Raw genomic sequence first — 25,667 nt, 5'->3', positions numbered from 1 at the left:
TAATATAAGGAAACTATCAAAAAGAACAAGGAAGTGAAATCCTTTGATCCCAAGGTCCTGCAGCACCTTCACTGGATCTATTTAGAGGATGATCATCCCAATCACATGTGGATTTGGTATTTATGAAAGGAAAAAGCAAAGAGGTTACTTCCAGGGGGATGATCAGTTGGTTTCCCCCTTCATTCCCCAAGATTTTGGGGCACTCCAGAGGCAGGTTGCCTTGTCAGTATATTTCACAAAAAGATGACTCTTCAGCCATTTTGTAACACTCCTGTGGAGCTCTCTGACAAGGAAGGTGAAAGCCAGCTGGGTGACTTTGGGTCAGTCGCTCTCTCTCAACCAAACTTACCTCACAGGGTGGTGGTTATGGGGAAAATAGGAGGAGGAAGGAGTATTAGGTATGTTCACCACCTTGAGTTATTAAAAAAAAAAAAAAAAAAGCACACTGACAAAGTCTAGTTGCAACCATGCTTAGATAACAATCTGGGCAGAATTCACAAGGGTGTGTGGGCTTACTTAAACGCTTAGACAGGAGCTTGAGTGGCCTCATCCAGGAAGACACTTTCAAGTTGCGCGTGGTGGTTCTCTCTGCTGGCCGATCTTGCAAGGAGAGCAGAAACTCCCTTTGAAACAATTATTTAAAAGAGGAAAGGTGGGGTCACAGGAAGGAGAGCATGTAACATCTATGATATTACTCCCTCCCTCCCCCCATGGCCTGATGTGGGTAAGTTTATTATTCTTTCATTGGTGTGGAATTAACATAGAATTTAAGGCTTAGAATCTATTAATTTGCATGTGGTATCAAGGCTTGCTATTAGCTATTATTTCATTTTATTTTCTTGATGTACTCACGATTCTTACTGCCAAGCTTTCATTTAATTAAGAAATAAAAAATAATCGTATAGAATTACCATCTTAAATTACTATCTTAAATTAAATTACTATAGATCTCAGGTGGTATAAAAAGACATTTTCTAATAATGAATATTGCCCAATGCTCCTCCGTTAAGCAAGCCGCCTTCTGGGAATATGAAATCCTAGTTTCTCTCACTCACTAGCTTGAGTGCAGCCACTCAACCTTTAATGCCAATCTTTAAGCGACCTCAGGATCTCTCAACAAAGGTTTCTTTTCTCAGCCATGTGTTTCTGCAAAATCACAGAGCACCAGTTATTCTCACTGCAGTACAGGAAACAGTATGTACTTTGTTGCACAAAAAATGCTGTCTCTCTGTCAGTCAACCAAAGTGCCATCACAAAACTTCTTTGCCATCTCAGCGGGACCTTTGGAGGGCTCAAAATATTGCTACAAAGAGCAACGCTAGTGCTCGGAGGCCTTTTCTTTTTTCTTTTTGCTTTGCAACACACCTCTTCCAGTTTAATGTTTTTAAATTAAAGTCAAGTTGAGCAAGGAGCCAAGGGCAAGGGTGTTCCTGGGACAAGCTTTCAGGTATAGGAAAACTAAGCCTAAAGCGATTTTAAACATTATTCAGTTAATAAGAGCAAGACAAATTAATTAACAGCCATAAGAACAGCAAGTGCTGTGAACATCAGGCCTAGTGAAGTTTAACATGAAGCAGAACAAATACCCGTTTCCTTTTAACATGTATCAGCATTTTCATTTTTCTTTGTCTACCTGGTTAAAACTAATTGCTAATGAAGCAACTCTTTTTCCTTCTAATGGGTGTTTTCTTTGTGATATCCAAGATAGCAACTTCCCATCCCTGGCAGCATGGCGGCTGCTTTTGTTGGACAGTTACGCTGGATTATCCACAAAAGTGGGGCAAGCAGCTTTCTTGTGTGGTTGGATAGTGTTTCATTAGGAGGGGGAAAAAATGCATAGATAGCTACTGCCAAATCCAGAGGAGAAGTACTGGAGATTTGGGTTTAAGAGGTTTACCTTTTTTCTTGGATCAATACAAGTAGACGCTAAGGGTTGAAGATAGTGGGCACAACCCAGCCACTTCTGCAATGCCGGTTGCAAATTGCAGTCTTGCAGCTGTTGGGAGAAGGGCTACCTCCAATAGGTGGGTATGAGCAGCCTGTTGGGGCTTAACAAGGCCTCCCACAGCCCAGAGAGGAGAGGATCTTTGTCTTATAAATCTGGGGAGGGATTAGTCTCTGTGTCCTGCTAGAGGACCCTTACAGCTACCAGAAAATAAATTGGCCGCTTTGACTGTACAAACCTGTCTACAGATCAGGTTCTGTTAGCTAAAGGGTGGTTTTCTTTTTCTCTGTACAGCTGGGCTCTTCTGGCAGGAAAATGCTTTGGGTGTCAAAAAGTTGCCAGTTTATATTTTGAGGCAGATGTAAAAGCAGCAAGAGATAAGACTCAGACCTCTTGCATCTAGTACACCAAGCCATGTATGTATGTATGTATGTATTATTAAACTTGTATGCCGCCCATCTCCCCCAACGGGTGACTCTGGGTGGCTCACAATAACAAAAAAGAACAAACACACCAATCCCTCCAACAGTGACTAAAATCCATAAATAATTAAAAAACATACATTAAAAATGTCCTAACCCCCCCCTGTACATTTTAGCCCTAAAAACCTGCAAGATGCTGGGGGGGGGAGCCAAAACCCATCACCCCACCAGCCATCTCCACAGGTGCGGGCCCCCCTCCGGCCCCCAGGCCTTCTGGCAGAGCCAGGATTTAACCCCTTTTCTGAAGGCCATGAGGGAGGGGCACACCGGACCTCGGGAGGCAAGATGTTCCATAGGGCGGGAGCCACAGCAGAAAAGGCCCTCTGCTTGTGATTAATCATAATCATAAGTCACAATTGGCTGGCTTTGTAAAATGAAGTAAACAAATTCAGACACATTGTGGTTTGGTGTAATGTATGAGCCCAGTCACTCAGTCAGAGGTCAGAGTATGAGATCACTCATAGCATCAGATTCGATCTGGCAGGGATGGCATGCTCTGGGTTCCTTCGATTAAACAATGCCATCCATCGGGACCCTGGGCGTGCGCCTTCCGTAGCAGCATCTGCCCTCTGGAATGAGGTTCCCCTTGAGATCCAAATGGCTCCCAACCTACTGGTGTTTTGAAGGGGCTTAAAGACCTGGCTCTTCTCCCAGGCCTTTAGCAAGGGTGGCTGAAGCCCCCTTGGATTGGGTGGGTCTGTTTCTTTTTCCATTCCAGTCCAGTTTCTGCCATCTTTACTTGTATTCTTTATTTTTTTTTATTGTATTTTTAAAATGTTTTTACTTGTGAGCCACCCAGAGTCGTTGGGAGTTGGGCGGCAAACACGTGCAATCAATGAAAAATAAATAAACAAATAAATAAATAAATCAAACAAACCATGGATTGACATGTGATTATAGGATTGGAAGAGATTCAATAAATCAATCTCCCCACCTTGCTCTGAAATGAAACGTTCAAACCTTCTCCAGAAGTTTTGCAGGAAAGAGGCCACAATATCAAATCTTTTAAATGTTTATTTCAGACAAGAAAGTCTTGCTCACTGTGTCCCATTTTGTTTCACACACAAATTTAGCTATATAAAAGATACAGAGTTGCCACTGGGAAAAAATACAGAGGCTGAAAACAAAGGCATTAAGTGGGAAAGGCTTTTCTTGTCTCTTGGTTTCTTGAATGACTAAAGACACCGAGGTGGAGGTAATTCAGAAAGTGGTAGCTCTACTTCGTACTGCAAAATCTCCTCTGCATGTGCATAAGTAAACAGCTATAAAAGGAAATACTGTATAAATAAATAAGGATACATGTTGTGTCTGGTCCATTAAAATCACATTGGGCCTTCATACAGTCCCCTATTTAAGGCATCTGCTACAATACTTAATAGTGCTGTAACTTCTTCAAGATATACACAATGGCATAACACACTGTTTCAGTCCCATTAATGGATGGACTTTCTAACTGCCCCCTTCCCTAAAATAGTGTACAGGTAGTCCTCAACTTATGACAGCAATTGGAACCATAATTTCCGTCACTTTATGGAATTTACGATGCTGTTGTAAAGCGCAACCACATCGCTTAGCGATAGCAGTCCCGGCAGTCCCGATTCTCTTCTCCAAGGGAAGGGTACACAAGGCTGTCAGATAGCTCATTCAGCAAAATATCTAGGTTTCTACCTGACAGGTAACAATCAAGAAATATATCAAAATAGGAGGAGGTTCCAGGTTCCAGGAGGAACCTAAAGCTATCGTGGGTAGGATCTATTGCAATTATCAAAATGAATGTTACCCAAACAAAACTATTTATTTCAAATGGCACCAGTTCAAATTTCAGAGGGAATCTTACAAGAATGGCAAGAAACTGTCAGTAAATTCATATGGAGCAGGAAAAGACCAAGAATCAAACAAAAAATCCTACAAGATCCCGAAGAGAGACGTAGCTCTGTCCTTCCAAACTTTAAATTGTACCATAAAGCAAGCTTCTGTCATGGATAACAGAGCAGATAAAATCTCCAAGTAGCAGAATGGCAATTTTGGAAGGAGACAGCTTAGCCAGTGGATTTCATAGATATTTGTGGTTCAGAGACACAAAACAGGATAAACAGTTAAAAGAACATTTATTAGACAAAGTTTGATAAAAGTATGGAATTCCACAAAGAGAATAATAAACCCAACAATTTCACCTATAGCTTCTCCTTAACTGCTTTTCATGTTGGAGATAATTATAGCAAGAAAAATGTAATTACATATGCAGATATAGTTCACTCAGATTCTGTGAATACCACCTGTTTGTTAGAACAAACAAAAAAACTGTATGATAAAATGGATGCAAAACTTCAAAGGAACAGTTACAACACAACAATGGGAAGAATTATGGACTAAATCTGTAAAATGTATACCAAGTTATCACTTAAAAGAAAATTGGTACAAAATGTTTTACAGATGATTCACAACTTCATCAATACTATCTAAGATAGACAAATCATACAGCAACCAATGTTGGAAATGTCATGAGACAGAAGGGACATTTTATTACACATGGTGGACATGTAAAAAAAATCAAAAGTACTGGAAAGACATACATAGTATAATGCAGAAAATCTTGGAATTTAAATTTGAAATGGAACCACAACTTTTCCTACTAGGTATAATCTCAGAAAAAAATTAACAAGAAACATCATCATTTAATGAGATATATGCTTACTGGAGCAAGAACCAATTTTGTTCAACACTGGAAGAAAGATGCAATTGTCACAATATCTGGGAACTTAAACTTGGAGAATGTGCAGCAACAGCAAAACTAACTGTGTATATATATCACACACACACACACACACACTCTTTCTCTCACATACATACAGGGTGTCCCCAGGTTAAGAACACATGGGTTACAGATGACCCAGTTAGGAACGGAGCCTATTGTAGCAAAGTTCAAGTTAAATACACAGTGATTTGAGCTGAATACACAATTGTTGTTCATTACACAATACTACTCATGCAGTATTATACAATAATACTGTTTTGCCTTAGGGCCTTTTAGGATTCCCATTAATGTTTCAATTCCCTTTAAAGGATCTTCCAAAACCAGCACTGAGTCATCTGCAAAAGCCCTTAATTTATAAGTTTCTTTTTAAATTGTTACTCCCAAAATCCTTTCATCTTGTCTTATATCTCTATTCAGTATTTCAAGAACCAAAACAAGAGAGGAGACAGTAGGCATCCCTGTCTTGTTCCTTTTTGTATCTCACAAGGCTTTGTTAGATCTCCATTAACAATTACTGAACGGGCAGAAATAATACCAGCATGACATTTGCCGTTCCTGTTGCTAATCTCTGTCCTGCCTCTATTGCCTCTGCTCCCAGTCACCTTGTTGGCCACAGGGTGACCAACTGATTGGGGCACATTTTTACCCAGTGCGAGAGAGGGCCAAATTATGCACAGAGTACAAAGAAACCAAATCCTGCTTCAGAAATTCAATTCCAGTTACAGACTTTTAAATATCATTTGCCACTGATGAGGTCACTAAAACTTTTACCAAACAAAATCTAACTCATCCCTGGGACTGATTTTGTTTGCTAAAAGAGGTCTAAAAACAAAACATCTGGCCATTTATTCAAATGTGTTTTGTCAGGTCTGGTTAGCGTGTTCAGCCCATCCACTAACAAGCTCCAGAAGGGGAGCAACTTCTTGTCCACTTAAAAAATATAAATAAAAAAATATAAATAAAAAAATATAAATAAAAAAATATAAACCAAAGTCCTGGGCCATTATCTGACCCCAATGTCCACTTGCTCCACCTCTCCAGGTCCTGATCCTCCAGACTGGGCTCCAGGGGGTGCCTTTCTAACAATTTTAAGGTTATTCTGAGCACAAAACACACACAGCAACTTGCTCAGCTTCAGCTAACAGTTGATTGACACCAAGGGGAAGTGGATTGATAAAAGTCACTAATAGCTTGAGGGAGGCATGTTCTGGGCACAGTCTCTCATTAGAGCACAATCCAAGGACCATCCTCATCTCCAGATGCCCCCCAACCTAAAGTTAAGGGAGCTCCAGTAAGGTGGCATCTTTCTTCTAAAACCCATTAGGGCGGCTGTTCTGCTGTCACAGCCGTATCCGCTCATCTGCTCTTTGGTGCCTTCTGGAAATAGGATCTGTTTCTTTTGATGGGCTTTGCAGTGTACACCAATCATCTGTATAAGAAAGTGTACAACTCACAACAAAATTAATATGCTTGGGGTTTATTTGATTTCAGTTCCGGTTGCTGTGAACAGTCCTTGCTTTTTCCACAATGCCCCATGCGCATACAAACATCCAAAAACATATTTAAAATTAATGTAACAGTTTTATCATCCACCAACTGGAGAGCTTGGATCGAAGCCAGAAGTTCCGTCCTCTGGGCAAAGGCTCCTAGGGGCAAAGGGTTAGATTTTGGGGGGGGGGGGTGTTTGTTTGTTTGTTTACTTTTTCCCACTGAGTGACATGGTCTGGGTTGCTGCTTCTGTGAATCACACTGCAGCTGCCACCACTAAAATAAAATGCAATCCAACTTGGTGTCATCCTGTGACTATCTTCTTGTTCAAAAATGAGGGTGGCTTAAAGGCTGACCCAAATTAATTTCTCAGCTTCTTTAACAAAAAGACTAGGTCCTGCTGCGTCCTCCTTGGTAATGCAGATAAAGTTCTTCTCCAGGTTGGGGAGGGGGCTGGCAAGAGCTTGTGTTCAAACTGCTCAAAGTCTGTGCTACAATCTGGCACACATTCAGAGGAGTCTGAGTCTTTTCCCTGGGTAGCCCACAAAGATAACAATTGCATCTTGCAATTGGCGTCTGGGTGTGGGAATCTGAGCTAAGGCTTGTCCCAAGAAAGTCATCAGGGAAATGGTGTGCTTTGTATATGCTCAAGTTGAACCACCCTTCCATACAAACCCTCAGGCTTCCAAACAGAGTAGGCTGTTGTTAGGATTTCCCCATTCAAAGACAAAAACAAATCAGTGGAGCAGGAGGTGGAAATTCCTGAAATTTTAATGAGTTGCAAGCCAGTGAGAGGTGGAGGGGGGGAGATGACCATCTCATGAACTGTGCTTAGATTGGCAGTCCAAATACCTGTTCCAAACCTCATTTTGTTTCTAGCCAGACAGTGATTCCATCTCTTCAAAAAAACAAGAAGGAGAAGCTTGCTGGCATTCTCCGCTCCTCTTTTTTTTCCCCATCAAAATGACTTTGAACTCAGATTTCTACTCTTATTTTGCATAACAAATCTCTCCCAAGCAATGGGCATCCAGGCCCATTCAAAAAATAACAATTCACCTCCTCTTTCTTTCCAATCAGGGGTATGGGGCAGGGGAGCTGTGGTCCCCCAGCCTCCCTTTCTAAATCATTTGTATTCATTACCATCCATTGACATCAATTGGGATTTTCCTCTCTCTTTCCTTCAAAACACTTTTTGATATCCCTCTTTGCTCCAAAAAAAATCTCAGGATCTTCATCTCATAAAACTGAACAAAAATGCTAAATGGCTGTCCCCAGTGGAAGAGGGAGGCCTGTCTTAAAAGCATCATGTCTCAAGCTGTTGGTTTCATTAGTGGGGAGGTGAGAAAGGAATACATTCACTCATTCCCCTTCGCCTTTTCCCTCAGCCTCCTATTTGTCAGTGATGGATCATCTGTGGTAGAGGATTTACAAGATGTTTGTCAGCTAGGCTGACTATAGGTTCCTTGCTCCCCCCCCTTTTTTCCCCCCTAACCTCAGGCAAACCTTTTTTGCCTTTTAGTTGTACAATCAATTTACATTTTGCATCATCCCTTTCTTTCTCCACAAGACATAATAAACATTTTAACATACATACATTCATCCCACTAACTAATTCATCAACAGAACAACTGCAATTGCAAAATAGTCTCACTCAAAAGTTGGTGCCTCTGGAAACTACTTCCCCAAGGGAAGGGTTGAGCTGAACATGGACCAACCACAAACACATCCACACACACACAAAACCCACCCAGAAAAAGAAAAAGATTTCACAATCCCCGCAGGCAGTTGTTTTCAGAGCTCTCAGTTTCATTAGTTGCAAAATGTTATTATAGTCCAAACTTCCTTCCAATGGCCATTTTATTTGGTCCTCTAATTGATACTGTGGCCACACATTTTCACACACACAAAAAATCAACTTTGATTTTGTCAGGGGATCTCTGCTGCTCAACCCCCTAAAAATTTTTCAAGACACACCCTAAAGGCATTCCATTCCTATTCCATTCTTATTTTTACTCTGGCCAGAACCCACACCTTCAATTTGCATCCCTTTTCTATCAGGGATCAATAGGGGCCTCCGGCTTTCCATCACCGCCTCCCTACCAAACCCGCCTCCCTACCAAACCCGGGGTTTTCCCTTGCCCTTGGTCTGATAAATGTCAAGAGGATTTCCATGGGGTAATTAAAAGCCTTTACTCACCAAGTGTGTCTTTTTTCAGCAGTTACGATGTTTCTTAAGGATCAGGAGGAGATTTTCCTACCAACCTTCCCTCTTAATTGACTCTCACCTTTGGGTCCGGTTCAGCCTGGACAATTAAACCAGAACCAGGCAGAAGTCCCTTCGTGGCTGCCAAAAACTGTTGGCCACAGGGTGACCAACTGATTGGGGCACATTTTTACCTAGTGCGAGAGATGGCCAAATTACAGAGTAGAGGGAAGGCTTTCACCCTTCATTCCTGTACAGAAGCAAAGAGGCCCACTCAGGACCAAAATCCACACTGAGCGCCCAAAGGGGTGTTGTCCCAAGGTTTTTATATGTTTCACTAAGCAGGTTAACATTCATCACAATTCTTATTGGCTAAAACTAATCCATGGGTGAATTATATCATGTACATGTGTACTACAACTATGTACCCCATAATAAGCCATGAGGGGGGCTCATTAGCATCTCATGTTTACTCCGGGGGGGGCTGTTTTACTATTATAATGAGGCGCAGGGTACTATAGTTCAACTTTTAACTAGTCATGTATCTGTAGTCATGTATCTAATCAAACCAGAACAGGCAAGAGCCACACAGGAAATTCCTAATCCATCAGGGCTCCACAAACACAGCTCGCAATACACAAACAGCCCAGTCAGGCCCAGAACCTGCCTTCTCCCCAAGACAGAATTGGGGATTTTATGCTCTGGGACAGTATTGAAACTAGAGGGAAAACTCAACTTTAACCCAAGGGCAGCTAATACCAACTTAAAGCGGTCTCACTTGTGGGCTAAGGATGAGATGACGTCAAAGAAGAGGGACACCATGGAGGGCCAGGGCAAGGTTGTCCCACAATGTTTTAAAGGGGTGAAGACCTCTTCAGTAACAGCAGCATATTGCTGCCTTGGGAGATTCTTGACCCACTCGGCTCATCCTGTCTCACAATTGTGTTGGAGCACTTGGCAGAGGTAAAGAGCCTAAATTGGCAGTTGCCAACATGCCAGCCACAGATACTGTATTTCTGTGGAGTCCTTGGGGTTCTCGGAGCTTGGTTCTTTTCTTGCAAACGTTTCATTTAAGGACTCCACCGTTCAACCCTGGGTGACACATATTCGCCTCCATCGATACTGTATTTCCTCCACGGGCCGGGTAAAGAATTAATCATCTACTTCTTCGCTACTGTAATTCTACACAAGGGTTCCGTCCATCCTGCAGCCAAATCGCTGTTGTACCGCCCGTCTTCCCACTCTCATGAGTACGTTTTCTAACACTTAGGCACACACAAGCCTTCCCAACCGGTATTTTCCCGTCGATTTCTGCCTGCCTTTTCAGTTGAGTGGGCGGGCTTTGAGTCCAGTAAACCCCACCTAGTTTCAACGAAAACAAGGCAGGGAAAGAAAATTAGACGATCGGGGTGCGGAAGGGCTTGTGTGGCTGCGGGGAAGTCTGAGAGGTAGGATTTGTGTGGTTTTTTTTTATGGGGTTTACGGGGATTTAAACGACGTCGTCTTTCTGGGTGTTCTGTCGGCTTGCCTCTTTTTAGCTAAGATGAAATGGCGAGAAGAGCTCTGTTTTCGTAAAATTGAACTGGGCGTCTATTTTCAAAGTAGAGTAGGCTGAGAGGATTTGCCTTAAGTCAGCGTTTTGTTTTGTAACTCTAAGAGGTTTGTTTTACAACCAGCCTTTCTTTCCTCCGCCTGATTTCTTTCTCGTAGCATGACGCTCAGATACTCTCTCTCAGCTCGTGAAGATAAAATAGGAATGGCGGGAACCACCATATGCCAGGTTGAGCTCCCCTGGGCTTAGACCGCCAAGCCATCCAACTCAGTTTAAATTAAGTATTTGTTAAATGCGGAGATAATAAATCTGGGAAAACCGTTGACTTCATACTTTAAGCCAGCCTTCCTTGATTTGCCAGGGAAGGACAGAGATTGCAGTTCAGTGCCCCGGAGGGCATTATGTTGCAAAAGGTGATATTAATCCTGTCAGTGTCTGGCAGATCCTCTGAGGTTCTGAACTGGTGGAGTGGTTAAAGGTAGCAGGCTAGAAACTATGGTTCTAGTCCCACCTTAGCCACAAGACCTTGGGACTCGCCCTCGCTCTCAGCCCTAGGAAGGAGGCAAGGGAAGGGAATCTTGCCAAGAAAACTGCAGGGACTTGTTCAGCCAGTTGCTAGGAGTCACAACTCAGAGGCACGCATATACAAAAAAGTCTGATTGCCAGTTGTCCTCTTTGAGGAGTTAGAAGCTTGGATATCTCAAGAAAGTGTATCCCTTCCTAGAATTGGGATACTGTATGGCCATGTAATGGCCATGCAACTGGTGCTCGGGTTTGCAAACATAGTGTCATTGTTTTCTCAGGGTTTCAAGGAGAATAAAACAACACAATGTTGCATGATCGGAGCTGACCCACTTAGAAATGAATGGTGGAGTTCAGCTAGCATGCAAATTACAAACAGAACTGTGTCCTACTTCTCCCTCGGAGAGAAGAGTGACATGCTATTAACTCCTATGTTAATAGGAATATTTGTCATTAAATGGCTATTGTTATATGGTAGATTTATGCAGAATGCCAGACAAGGTAATTGAATGACAGCTGTCTCTTGGTTTGGATAGTAATGTACAGCATTTGGTATCCCTGAGATGGGCAAAGCCTGCTGAAGTTTACTGCATCCCAAAAATCTTCTAAGCTATGCTTATAGTAATACTATATTTACTATGCTATAATAAAACTATAATTATTTAAGACTTGATACTGAAAACAAGTGCTGGACCTAAATTGAGAAGACCCAGGTTCAAAGCCTGATTTAGGCCTGAGGCTGATTGAATGGCTTTGGGTCAATCACCTTTCTCAGCCTCACTGACTTCACAGAGCAGCCACTGGGATAAAATGGTGAAAGGAGTGGTGTGTGTGTGTGTGAAGAGATTCACGCATAATCTCTCAAGCTTTTTTTTTTTTTAAAGTAGGATACTAATATAATAGCAATGTTGTTATGGTCTTTACTGTAATCTGTAACAGAAAGCAATGTAATTCAGCAAAGAATGAGTCCCTTGTTGAAATCCAGTTTGTGTATTCATGGCCAAATGTCACCTTTCAACTGGGGGTTTTGAACCTGTAGCTCAGCCTGCTCTTCTATGCAAGGACTTTGACAGACTGGCAAAGAAAGTTAATTGCACTAAATCAGTCATTGTTAAGTTGGTTTGCTCATGGTAGAGCGAGAACTCTTAGCCATTATGGTTTATAAAACATAGGTTATAGTTTAGCTTGTGTGAACCCAAGGAGTTGTGGTTTATTCAATAAATAATGGTTTATTGATTAAACCACAATCTGTGAAACTAGTTGTTATTTTCTCCTCTTCTCCCTCCACTCCATTGATAATCAAACATTTTCCAATAACATTCTTCTCTTCTAGCCACAGAAACATTAGAAGACCATGTGGTTATTTTATGTGGTGGCCTTGCTGGGCTTCTATTTCCTGCTCCGTTGGTACCGTGAGAAGCAGATTTTGACAAACCTGACAGAGAAATATGTCTTCATAACTGGCTGTGACTCTGGCTTTGGCAATCTCTTGGCTAAGCAGTTGGATGTAAAAGGCCTTCGGGTCTTGGCAGGTTGCCTGAGCCAGCAGGGAGCAGAGAAGCTGAAGGAGGCCACATCAGAACGGTTGCAGACCATCCTCCTAGATGTCAACAACACAGAAAGCGTGAACAAAGCAATGGAATGGGTGAAAGCCCAAGTGGGCGACAAAGGTTGGCTCAGAACTCCCCGATTCTCTTTGGGTTTTGGCTAAAAATAGAATAATATACATTTTATTCTTCTTGTATAACTTAAGGTTATATGGATTTATATGAGAGTTAGCCTCACTTTAGGTCACAACAGACCTTTGAAACTGATAAAGCAAAAAAAGATGCCACGCAGGAGATTTTGACCCTAGTTTCTCCAGGTCTGAAGTCTGATTTTTTATCTCCTCCACCACCATTCTTTACTTATTGGGCAATGTGAGAGTTGAGCCACCCTCTTCTTTCCATGGAAAATATTCCTAACTATGTACTGGAGGCAAGAGTAATTATATTGGGCAGAACGGTTGCCCTAATGCCCTCCAGATGTCTTGGACTGCAACTCCCATCAACCTCAGCACAGACAATGTCGAACAGTTGTGGGAGTTGTCCAAAACACCTGCAAGCTGCCTGTCCTTGCACTGCATACAGCTTTGATCTCTTGCTTATTGTGTCTTATGAGGCTGCTACTGATCTTTTGGCTCACACGTGCTTTCAGGAAACAACGCATATTGACATTGGCTTGAAGATAAAGACCAAATGGCTGACCATGGGGGTGAATCAGGTTGTGGTGGCCATCCAGATGTTGTGGGGGTTCTGTGTAGCGTCAACCAACACAGCCACTTGTTAGCAACATCAGGAGAACCCCATTTTTTCCCCTGCCCCACTAATCTTAGAATGTAGTACATATGTCCCATAAGATCAGCCTTTACTTTTTATTAAGGTTTGTGGGCTTTAATCTTAAGTGCAGTCAGCATTTCCTGTCTGGATTCATGGTAACTATATAAGAGTTAATTCTTATGTCATAGTATTTGTGGTGTGATTTTGGGCTGATTTTCTTGGCCAAGGTGTCCCTCCAAGGTGGGCTTCCAACCTCAAAAAATATACATAGAAATGTATTAAAATAAAGTAACTGGCTTTTGATATGGCCAGGTTTGTTTTATCCAGAAAAAGATATACCAGCTTTTTGAATTCTGAAGTGGCTTTGCCTGTCCACCTAGATGCAATGCTGGCTGTTTACCCATCAGATTACTATTTTTATTACTAGTAGTTCTTGTTTAGCAGCTGCCTCGGACAGCGACCATTTGCAGTTACGATGGTGATGAAAAAGTAACTTTACAACCAATGCCTGTATTTATAACCTTCACAGGTCTGTAAAGCAAAGGAAGGCTGATATAAGATCATAAACACAGTCACAGTTTCACTTAGCAACTGCTTCATTTAACCAAGTTGCCAGTCTCAATTGTGGTCACTAAACAAGGACTACCTGCACTACTACTACTTCCAGCAGCACTGTATACTTGTCGTGCTAGGCATATATCTGATTGATTGACTGATTTCACAATATTTGGAGGCTGCCCCAATCTGTGTGGACTTGCAAGGTTGATGTCAGCCCCTTGACGTAGTCTGGACAAGAAATTAATACCATGAGTGCTAAAACTACCTTTATTGAAAGGTTGCAGTAACAGAATCTTGCAAGTCTGAAAGTCTCGCCCCCCCTTGCTTTCACTTTCCAGGGAACTAGGGAGGGTCCCTTCTGAGACACGTTCCACTCCCCCCCCCCGGCCATTCTTTCTGTGGGCTGAGGTGTCTCCTATCTTACCATTGCCCTGTCTGCGGCTCTTCCTCCTCCTGTTTCTCAAGGAAATTCCCACAGACCGTTACAAATAAGACTTATTAAAAATGGCCACAAGTAGTGAAAAGTTTTCATTATTAGCTATCAAATGCCAACATAAATAAAAACATGTTCACCATGTCTACATTGGTTGCTGTATGAAGCCATACCAGTGGTAGGTGTGAACCAGTGTAGTTTAGTGATTAAAGTGTTAGACTAGCAGCAGGGAGACGCAGGTTCCAGATTACTCTCAGCCACAGAAGCTCATTGGCCGACTTTGGGCCAGTCACTCCCTCTCATCCAATCTATTTCAAGGGTGGTTCTTGTGGGGAAAAATAAGAAGGAACTCATAGTACCCCACCTTGAGCTCCTGTGTAAAAGGCAGGATATAAGTCACATAAACAAATGAATACATACAGTCGTATGAAAAAGAAAGTACATCCTCATTGAGTTCTATGGTTTTACATATCAGGACATAATAAAAATCATCTGGTCCTTAGCAGTTCTCAAAAGTAGGTAAATACAACCTCAGATGAACAACACATGACATATTACTCCATGTCATCATTTATTTTACAAAAAGAAAGCCAAAATGGAGAAGCCATGTGTGAAAAACTAAGTACACCTTATGATTCAGTAGCTTGTAGAACCACTTGAAGTAATCGTTTTCTGTATGATTTTATCAGTCTCTAACATCATCGTGGAGGAATTTTGGCCCACTCTTCTTTACAACATTGCTTCAGTTCATTGAGGTTTGCGGGCATTTGTTTATGCACAGCTCTCTTGAGGTCCCGCCACAGCATTTCAGTCGGGTTGAGGTCTGGACTTTGACTGGGCCATTGCAACACCTTGATTCTTTTCTTTTTCAGCCATTCTGTTATAGATTTGCTGGTGTGCTTGGGATCATTGTCCTGTTGCATGACCAATGTTGGCCAAGCTTTAGCTGTCAGACAGATGGCCTCGCATTTGACTCTAGAATACTTTGGTATACAGAGGAGTTCATGGTCAACTCAATGATTGCAAGGTGCCCAGGTCCTATGGCAGCAAAACAAGCCCAAATCATCACCCCTCCACCACCGTGCTTGACGGTTGGTGTGAGATGTTTGTGCTGATATGATGTGTTTGGTTTTCACCAAACGTGGCATTGTGCATTATGGCTAACCATCTCCACTTTGGTCTCATCTGCCCAAAGGACAGTGTTCCAGAAGTCTGGTGATTTGTTCAGATGCAACTTTGCAAACCTAAGCCGTACTGCCATGTTCTTTTTAGAGAGAAGAGGCTTTCTCCTGGCAACCCTTCCAAACAAACCATACTTGTTCAGTCTTTTTCTAATTGTACTGTCATGAACTTGAACATTTAACATGCTGAGGCCTGTAGAGTCTGAGATGTAACTCTTGGATTTTTTGCAATTTCTCTGAGCATTGCACGGTCTGACCTTGGAGTAAATTTGCTGGGACATCCACTCCTGGGAAGATTGGCAACTGTCTTGAATATTTTCCACTTATGGATAATCTTCCTCAGTGTAGAATGATGGACTTTCAATTGTTAGGAAATGGCCTTGTAACACTTCCCAGGTTGATGGGCAGCAACAACTGCTTCTCTAAGATCATTGCTGATGCCTTTACTCTTTGGCATTGTGTTAACATACACCTCAATGCTCAAGACCAACAAACTCTTAAAACTTCGTCTGTTATAGAGGTCGTCACACTTGCTGATGATCAGTTGATCAAGGGCATTTGATTAGCAGCACCTGGCTGCTATTTAGCCTGTTCGTGCCAATGGAAGCAGTAAGGGTGTACTTAGTTTTTCACACATGGCTTCTCTGTTTTGGCTTTCTTTTTGTAAAATAAATGATGACATGGTGTAATATGTTGTGTGTTGTTCATCTGAAGTTGTATTTACTTACTTTTGAGAACTGCTAAGGACCAGATGATTTTTATTATGTCCTGATATGTAAAACCATAGAACTCAAAGAGGGTGTACTTTCTTTTTCACGTGACTGTACATACATATATACATAATGTTTTAATTACATTTAATTACATTTTAATTAGTACATTGCACATTAGCATTGCACATTGGAAGGAAAACGTATTGCCAGAAACAGAATGTGTTACCCTTTTCTAGGCAAATGTAGTCCCAGAAGAAGTGACCAAGATGTATACTGCAATGTGTCTTACTGCTTACTAGGGAGACTTGCCACAAAATATTACTTAGCCTCCCCAAGCCTGTGAGTTGAGATTACAGCTTCTATAAATCCAGGCCCTGGGAGCTGAATTGGACTCTGCATGCTCTCAGTTTTTTGGACTCTCAGTTTTTTAACATGATTAACATCTGTTAACGTCTGTTATTTACATTAACATCTGTTACCCCAGCTCTCCCTGTTCCTCATCCAACACCTTAACTGCTGACCCCTGAGGTGATATTCGTTAGGTTTGTTTCAGTGGTCCTATTTTTTCTTACTCCTTTTGTAAAAGTTCAGTGAATTTTAAGTTTGATATAACAAAGGGGAGGACCGTTGAAGGACAGAGGAATGTTTATCAGTTACTTAATTTTGCTCTATTTTCATGGGATACTATTTGGATGTCTTGGATAAGCTGTAGCCTACCTTCCTCATATGTTTAAAGATGAAGATTTGCTCGCCTAATGTATTACAAGAGAGAGTATTGCAGAGAGATGCTGTAGAGAGATGCCTCTTGCCACATAGTTGACCTCTCCTGTTTTTCTTTTTCTCACTAGGACTTTGGGGATTGGTGAACAACGCTGGCATTTCTACTCCCACCGCACCAAATGAGTGGTTGACCAAGGAGGATTTCAAGAAAATCATAGATATCAATCTACTTGGGTTGATTGATGTGACCATACACATGCTGCCATTGTTGAGACAAGCCAAGGGACGTGTTGTTAATGTTGCCAGCATAATGGGCCGATTAAGTTTCTTTGGCGGAGGCTATTGTCCTTCAAAATACGGGGTGGAATCTTTCTCTGATAGTCTCAGGTAACTGCTGTTTTCTGTAGTAGTATTGGCAAACATTCATTTTCCCCCAAGGAGATGTTTCTGAGATAGTGGGGTAAATTCTTGCATAAAACAGGGCATTTCAGAATATAAAAGCCAGTTTCACAGTAATAATTACAGTGTTAATTTAAAGTAGTATTGCAGGATACAGCTAGTAGCTCTTGTGTAACTACAGATTGATCATTTTTCTCATTTGGCACTGAAGTTAAATATCTGCAATCCAAACTTGGACAATACTTTTGTAAATACCTACCTTCCAAAATGCCGAGCAAACTTAAGTTCCGGTATAACTGATCAGGGATTTTGACTTTTTTTTCCCTCCTAACATATCATTTATGGTCCAATTGCTTTATTTTTAAAAACTCTACAGTAAGAGAAGAATTGGTGCATAAACAAATGATGGATAAACTCTGGTATAGATATTTCTCCATTACTAATGGTGATGTTCTGCCATCTCCATGTTGAAATTCCTCTGCTGAACGTAACAGAGCATGGCTCCTGGATCTTGGCTTCTGAATCATTTGGCAAGGCTAAAGGAACAAAAAGCCACTCTTGAACTATAATCCAACATGAACTTAAATTGAACTAAGCCTTTGTGAGTGCAGAGGGACTGATTTGTGAGTAAAATTGAGTGGGCTTTTCTTTAGAAGAAGTGATGGTTAGATCTAGGTATATGAGAGAGAAATAACAAATATGTATAACATCACTGTAAATCTTGCTGGTAGAAAGCAAGGCAGAATACTTGCAAGTAAAACATTATTAAATATATACCAATTCATAGATTCTGAAAAATGAAGCTTAACACAGCAGCATAAATGTTGATTTCTCCCAAAAGTTCTGGGTGACAGGGCCAGCAATCTACTCCCATTGAAACAGGTGCTTGTCACTCGTTGTCATCCAAAATAGAGAATGTTTCACACAGAATACCCCTGCTTTTCCATCCAGCTCGCCACCTGCTTCAAGCACATGCTTTTTTAAAATCGAGCAACTCCCCAGAATAGATGGGTTTTGACTTGCAAAACCATATTTGCATTTGCAGCCTTGCCAGTTCTGGTCACTGTAAAATGTTCACTGTAAAATGCCAAGGCCCTTGGGGATTTTGTTTTATAAGCCGAGATGGGAGCTACTCTCTGGAGTGCTTAGGTGATTAGCAACTGTCTTGCTTGTCATAACCGTGGCAGGGTGGATTTTTTTTTGCCATTTTTAATGTGATTGGAAGGTTGGATAAAATACGTAACCCCCTCCATCAAGGCTCCCAGACATGATATTACAAACTACCATGGCTGAGTTCATACATCACACTAAGTTCCAAACAAACCACCTTATGGTTACCACAGTGTGAATAGCTAACCCCTCCTGAGATTTTAAAAGCAGGTTAGGCCAGTTTGGACTAATTCGGTCTTTCCCAGTCTGATTTCTTCCAGATACACTAGCCTTTGCCTTCCATAATTCTACACCCAAGCCCACGCTGACCAGAGTTTTGAGAGTTAAAGCCCTGTGCTTGGAAGGAACAGGTTGGGGAGGTCTTGGCCCTGGGCTGGCAGAGAGGGGAAAGACAGACCTGGCCAGTTTTAATTCTAGAGTTATCCTACTACTGCAGTCTCAAACCCACAGATTACCCCCTGGAATCATCCAGAAAAACAAGAATCATGCAGACAGTATCCCCAAGGGACAAAAGCAGACAAAAAAGATTGCTCTAAATTTGTATTACTCTTTCTGAAAATGAGTTCACATCTAAAAGATCTGGAGGTCTATTACCTGGCTGCTACATTTAAGCAGTGAAGAGGTAAGGAATTGTTTTAGTACAAGGTGTAGTAATGACCACCAACTTTTAGTAGTTATTAGATGAATACATAGCTACCAGCCCTGATGGTTCAATATTACCATCCGTATCTAAGGTGGGATACCTTGAAAGAGCAGATGTTGTACAGCACAAGCATGAGGGTGCAAGATTAATTCCTGTTTTTGGTCTGTTCTGAGTCATCAGGCTGCTTATGTGGAAACAGAAAATGACAAACTTTTGCATGGATCTAGCTTCAGAATCCTCCTTGGGCTTTTATGGAATGTTCAGTTAATTTATCTAAGCCTATCATCTGGAATGAGCAGAGTTTAAATTAAAAATAAGATGCAGAGAACGGAAAGTGAAGCCTTGTTCTTCTGCACTCTGCACTCTGCAAAGCACTGATTAAAAAAAATACATTTCAGGCTGGTAGCCTGAATTCTAAGAGGCTAAACACCAAGAATAATGAAATAGGAGTTAAACAGGGAACAGGGAAGTCAAGCAAAGTTTGTATAAATAATGTCCTTTTCTTTGATGAATGTTCTGTTTCAGCCAAACGCTTAAAAGCTATATAGTTATTGCTTTTAACTGGAAACTAAATGTTGGATTTTGGTTGAGCTCAAAAATCTAACCAGGGGCAGACTTGGTTAATGCTTGGATGGAGGCTTATCAAGAAATCCCAGAGCTGTAAGCAAGACTGGAAAGTTTTTTAAAAAAAAATCTTCATGGCAGAAGGTGATCTCTGAATGATCAAGCCATCTCAGTGTACAGTGGTACCTCTAGTTACGAACGCCCCTACTTACAAATTTTTCGAGATACGACCAGCTCCGGCCCCAAAAATTTACCTCGACTTGCGAACTCGCCTCAACTTACGAACCGGATCCGCGGCCATTTTCCGCCCGTTCCACATGGTCCGCGGCCATTTTTCCACCCATGCCACGTGGTCCGCGGCCATTTTCCGCCCGTTCCACGTGGTCCGCGGCCATTTTTCCGCCCGTTCCACGTGGTCCGCGGCCATTTTTCCGCCCTGCCGCATGGTCCGCGGCCATTTTCCGCCCGTTCCACATGGTCCGCAGCCATTTTCTGCCCATTCCACGTGGTCCGCGGCCATTTTTCCGCCCGTTCCACATGGTCCGCGGCCATTTTTCCACCCGTGCCACGTGGTCCACGGCCATTTTTCCGTCCATTCCATGTGGTCTGCAGCCGTTTTTCCGCCCTGCCGCATGGTCCGCGGCCATTTTCCGCCCCCGACACATGGTCCGCGGCCATTTTCCGCCCCTGACACGTGGTCCGCGGCCATTTTCCCGTCCGTTCCACGTGGTCCGCGGCCATTTTTCCTCCCATTCCACGTGGTCTGCAGCCGTTTTTCCGCCCTGCCGCATGGTCCGCGGCCATTTTCCGCCCCTGCCACATGGTCCGTGGCCATTTTTCCACCCCTGACATGTGGTCCGTGGCCATTTTCTGCCCTGCCACATGGTCCGTGGCCATTTTCCGCCCCTGACGCGTGGTCCGTGGACACCAGAATGGATTAACGGTAATTACATTGAACCTTATGGGAAAATTTGCCTCATGTTGCGACCAATTCGAGTTGCAACCAGAGTCACGGAACGGATTAAATTCGTAACTCGAGGTTCCACTGTACTTCATATTGCTCACTCACTTTTGTCCACATTCATGCAATACCCATTCATACAGAAATGTGCAAAGAGGGCCTTTGCACAGTGTTCCTAGTGCACCCTCTCCTGGACTGGGAGGCTCTTCAGATAGTCACTCATGCCTTAGTCACTTTGCAAATGGATTACTGAAGTGTACTCTACCGGGCGGTGGGGGGGGGTGGCTTTTCTTGAAGACCACTTGGAAGCTACAGCTGGTCTAGAATACAGCAGTGTGGGCAGTGATGAGCATGTCTCATTATGCCCATGTGACCCCACTACTCCAGGAGCTGTACTGGTTATCAATTGACTTCCAGGTGCAATTCACGGTGCTAGTTATCCCCTGTAAAGCCTTCCATGCCATAGGGCCTGGTTATTTGAGGGACCACCTATCTCTGGTTGTTTTGGCCCATCCGGTGAAATTGGACAGAGTGAGCATGCTTTGGGTCCCATTAATCTGGCAGTGTCAAGACCCAGGAAGCAGGCCTTCTCTGTTAAGGTAGCACAGCTGCCTTCAATTTTCTTAAGCAGCCTGCTCTTCCACAGTGGGCCATGCCTCCCCTCTGGGATGATACCCCCCTAGAGATCTAGATGGTTCCCACCCTGATGATGATCAAGAAGTTACTGAAGACCTGGCTATTCTCCCAGGCTTTGGGGCAAAGGGAAGGTTGAGCACCTGCTGGATGGGTTTTTTGGTTTTATCTTGTTTTTGGGCTGCTCGTGATTTTTTTTCTTTTGTAATTTTTAAAAACTTTTTAATTGTAAGCCACCCAGAGTCAGGAGTCAGGCAGCCTATAGATAGTATAAATAAGATAAAAATATATTTTTTAAAAAATTGACCCATCTCTTCTTGCTTTATGATAGACAGACAGACATTCTTAAATACCCCATTCCCACTGCATTCAAATTACTTTTATATATTAGATTATATCCAATTCTCACTTCCTTATAACAAAGTGGACAGAAGAACACTAAATGTTCTATCAAGGCATACGAATTAACATGTTCTAGTTTCTTTCTGTGTAGATACAACGTCTGCTTTCCCCATCAAAGATATCTTTTGTCACTCAATTTTCAGATTTGTATTTGTTGCACTGTATCCTTTCTTTCTTTTTAAAATATTTTTATTAAAGTTTATATATATATAAAACAAAACTAATACAAAACTAAAAACCTACAAACAAAAAGAAAAGGAAGAAAGAGAGAGAGAGAGAGAGAGAAGTTCCTTGTGGAGCCAGCAGCCATGGCAATTAAAGGAGCTGGCCTCAGTCCAGTCCAGCTCTTTGGAATCATCCCCAGATAAAGGAGATCAACAGGATCATCCACAGGTACTCCTTACAGAGATTCCCTGTGAAGAGATTGCAGTCTAGCACTCTCTAGTGGGTGGAGCGCTCTGGGAGTTGAGGGAAACACCGAGCCCAAGCTGTGGCGCAGAGCCTTCAAACGGATACTAGATTTGCATTGTTCACCTACTTCCACAATCATTTTTTATATCTATCATAATCACTCTGCATTTTCTCTCTTTTAATCTGGACCATTCCTAGCTCTTGTATTATATTCTTTGCAACCCCTTTTCTTTCTAAACCCATTTTTCTTTTATCCTCATTTTTTGCTCATTCACAGCCTCTTTCATTTCATCATTCCATCAAGCATCCTTTTTTATACTTCCTGTTAGTGTAACACTGCATACTTCTATAGCACAGAATATAATTCTTTTACTTTGTTCCAAGAGCCTTACAACTACAGGTGGTCCTCGACTTATGACCATTTGTTTAATGACCAAAGTTACAATGGTGCTGAAAAAGTGGCTTTTGACTGGTCCTCGGACTTACGACCATCCCAGTGCCCCCATGGTCACATGATCAAAATTTGGGTGCTTGGCAACTGGCATGTATTTACAATGGTTGCACCACCCTGAGATCATGTGATTGCCATTTGCAACCTTCCCAGCCAGCTTCCAACAAGCAAATTCAATGGGGAACCATGTGATTCGCTTAACAACTGCGGCAAAAAAGGGTAGTAAAATTGGTTGTGGACACGTGATGCTTCACTTAATGACCACACCACTTAACGATGAATTTTATGGTCTCAATTGTCATAAGTCGAGGACTACCTGTACTCTTCATGTTTTCTGTTGGGAGATTAATCTGTCTTATAATACTTTTCATACAGAATTTATACTTTCTCATTTTGTATTTGTTCTACTTCCACTCTTTTTTTCCTTTCAGTTCTTTCTTTTGTCCATTACTAAGAAATGATCTGTCTCATGCTCTCACATTTTTCAAGATGTGACAGCCATAACTCTCTTTCAGGACCTGTTGTACATGATACACACACACACACACACACACACACATATATATACATACATACATTTTTTTTTCCCCAGGATTGAGGTCTCTAACTTTGGAGTGAAAGTCTGCGTAATAGAGCCAGGTTACTTCCGAACTGCAATCACCAATGATAAAAACTTGCACAACAACTTCAGGAGCGTCTGGGAGCGTCTTCCGAAGGAGATCAAGCAAGTGTATGGAGTGTCTTATTATGAAAAAAGTGAGTGTGATTCTCCTATTTCCTCAAAACCCGACATCCCATAATACGAGTCCAGGACTTTTGTTGAACCTCAGAGGGCTGACAGTGTTTCCTAACAAAAGCAAGGGATGGGCAGCTTGATCCTGTGGTTGTTAACTTGAGTGTTAAGTTTGCTTCTCCCTTAAATGGGACTTTAATCCATGTAGGCCTATCAAAGAAACTTATTTCCTCAGCTAGGAAACAAATATAATTGTATTAAATGATATGATATTCAGAATCAAGTAATCAAAATGGATAGAAATTCTGCCTCATCATTCACATGAAAGACCAAGGAGCTGAGCAGAAGAACTGAAGCCCTCAGACTTCCCTTGCACAGTGTTGTCCAAACTTGGCCACTTTAAGAAGAGTGGACTTCAACTCCCAGAATTCCCCAGCCAGCCATGCTGGCTGGGGAATTCTGGGAGTTGAAGTCCACTCTTCTTAAAGTGGCCAAGTTTGGACAACACTGCCTTAGCACCATTCCTTACCTGTTCTATACAATATAGGTGGATTTATGTCTATGTGGGCTTCACAAAATCCTGTTGGCAACTACCTGAAGAATTTCATGCCTGTCCTTGCAATTGAAAGGGTTAGAAACTTGAAATGAATATTGTCATGCTCAGAATAAAGGTCACATTAACTTTGTTCAACTGGATTCCAAAATAAATATGTTGTTCTCAATGTCCATAATATTAGGGGAAAACATATAAGAAAGAAGAACATATAATTACATGATTTATATATGGAGCATATGAAGCTGACTCAAACTTTGGGAAGTCTAATTCCATGGAAACTGTTTTACTAGTGTAAACATCTGTATCTCTTTGCTCTCTGTGCCTTGCTTCTACCTCATGTGTCAAAAATGGCATGCTGGATTTTTAGAATGTTTGGCTTTTGTTTTCTAATAACTTTAGAAATTTACATAAACTAAACTCTCCTGGCTTTCTGAACTGTCCTAGCTTTCTTCAGAAACTCCCAGGGAACTTTTAAATATTTTTTTTAATATAGTTTTTAAATAGTTTTTAAAAATGAATGTTTTTATATATTTATTGGTTTTTTAGGTAAGTGTTGTACACCTCCCAGAGTCACTTTTTTGTGAGATGGGTGGCCATACAAATTTGATAAATAAATAAATAAACACACACACACACAGACCAATTGCTAAGCTGCTGTGGGCATAATGTATGCCTGGATGGGAGATGCTTAGAGCCTCCCCTGTAAATTGGTGGAAAGAGATCAGTCTTCTTGGAGCCAATGCAGTGAGTTACACACATCTACAGGATGTCTTCTATATGTTCAAATTATGCTGTTGACCCGAGCATTATTTCTGGCTGAATGCATTCTTATCACATTGACTATTTGATAAATGGAAGCTTGCTTCTCAAGATATTAATTTCAGGCACCTAAGTTTGTAACGGCTAAAAGTTGTGGTTGGAAAGAATAGGTATGGCCTAGGCCATTTGTATTCAGGAGTGTTGAATGAGAGCTTGGGATGGTATTAATTTACAGTTTGTGAAGAGCAGCTGTATTATTATTATTTTTTTCCTTTTCTTTCTCTGTAGTGCTCAAAGGAGTGAATGAGATGCAAGCCAACTGCTCTCCTAATCTTTCTCTGGTCACCAACTGCATGGAACACGCACTGACTGCTGTGCATCCCCGGTTCCGCTACTCACCTGGTTGGGATGCCAAACTCTTTTACCTCCCTCTGAGCTACATGCCCACTTATGTATCAGATCTAGTATTCTTGAAAACTTACCCCAAACCAGAACAGGCCATTTAGGGTGGAGGGATGTTAGATTCTAAGAGAGAAGTCTGACACTGATGGGCTGGGCCTGGAAACCTATTGTTTTTAAAACCTTTCATTCTTGTGTGGGTTTTTATGCACTCTTCTTCCTTTTATTGTATGATGCTTGTTTCCAGAATATATCCTAAATTATCTTTCACTACCGCAGACCAGTTTCCTTGTTATGTAGCGATCTGTGCGTACGTGTATTCCCCCTATCCACCTCTTCCATCAGGCATAGAAGTGATGCTCTCCTAAGCTTTGTCTCTAAAAGTGTTATCAAGGCAACAACATACAAAGTTTTCCTATATCAAATAGGACCACAGATCTGTCCAGCTTAGTATGTTTTCTTGGTTCTCTAAGGTCCTGGTGATTGGGGACAAGGAGGATTGTACCTCCAAACTTCTGCCACTGAGCTGTGGCTGGGAACTGCCGTAGCTGTGTGATAATGGAACATGGAGCCAATTGTTCAGAATTATTTTCAAAGACTGCAGACGCTTCCAGGGGGCATAATCCAAATAGCTGTGGGCAGATGGTCTTCCTGGCTGCATTCTACTAATTGAGGAACTAATCCACAAGGAAAACCTGCTCTGTGAGTACACTGGG

The 25,667-nt window shown here is 41.9% G+C and overlaps 1 protein-coding gene across 1 annotated transcript; it reads left to right on the top strand.

Moving 5' to 3' along the window:
- The first annotated feature begins 10,206 nt into the window (after positions 1 to 10,206).
- Positions 10,207 to 25,221, top strand: LOC103066025 (retinol dehydrogenase 16-like). The gene is made up of 5 exons (XM_007421320.4): positions 10,207 to 10,321; positions 12,281 to 12,617; positions 16,999 to 17,257; positions 23,097 to 23,260; positions 24,841 to 25,221. The coding sequence occupies exons 2-5, from the start codon at positions 12,302 to 12,304 to the stop codon at positions 25,056 to 25,058; spliced, it is 957 nt and encodes a 318-aa protein (XP_007421382.1). The 5' UTR covers positions 10,207 to 10,321; positions 12,281 to 12,301; the 3' UTR covers positions 25,059 to 25,221.
- Positions 25,222 to 25,667: the final 446 nt, after the last annotated feature.

Source organism: Python bivittatus, unplaced genomic scaffold (genome assembly GCF_059951505.1).
Source record: "Python bivittatus isolate LINGU-HERP-01145 unplaced genomic scaffold, Pbiv_v1 ctg000220_np1212, whole genome shotgun sequence".
Taxonomy (NCBI): Eukaryota; Metazoa; Chordata; class Lepidosauria; order Squamata; family Pythonidae; genus Python; species Python bivittatus.
This window is presented reverse-complemented; position numbering and strand designations above follow the sequence as displayed.

Coding starts and splice junctions, on each gene's coding strand:
- LOC103066025 (XM_007421320.4), top strand. CDS start 12,302: ATGTGGTTATTTTATGTGGTGGCCTTGCTGGGCTTCTATTTCCTGCTC. Junction 17,258..23,096: donor TCTTTCTCTGATAGTCTCAG/GTAACTGCTGTT, acceptor TTTTTTCCCCAG/GATTGAGGTCTCTAACTTTG. Junction 23,261..24,840: donor AGTGTCTTATTATGAAAAAA/GTGAGTGTGATT, acceptor CTTTCTCTGTAG/TGCTCAAAGGAGTGAATGAG.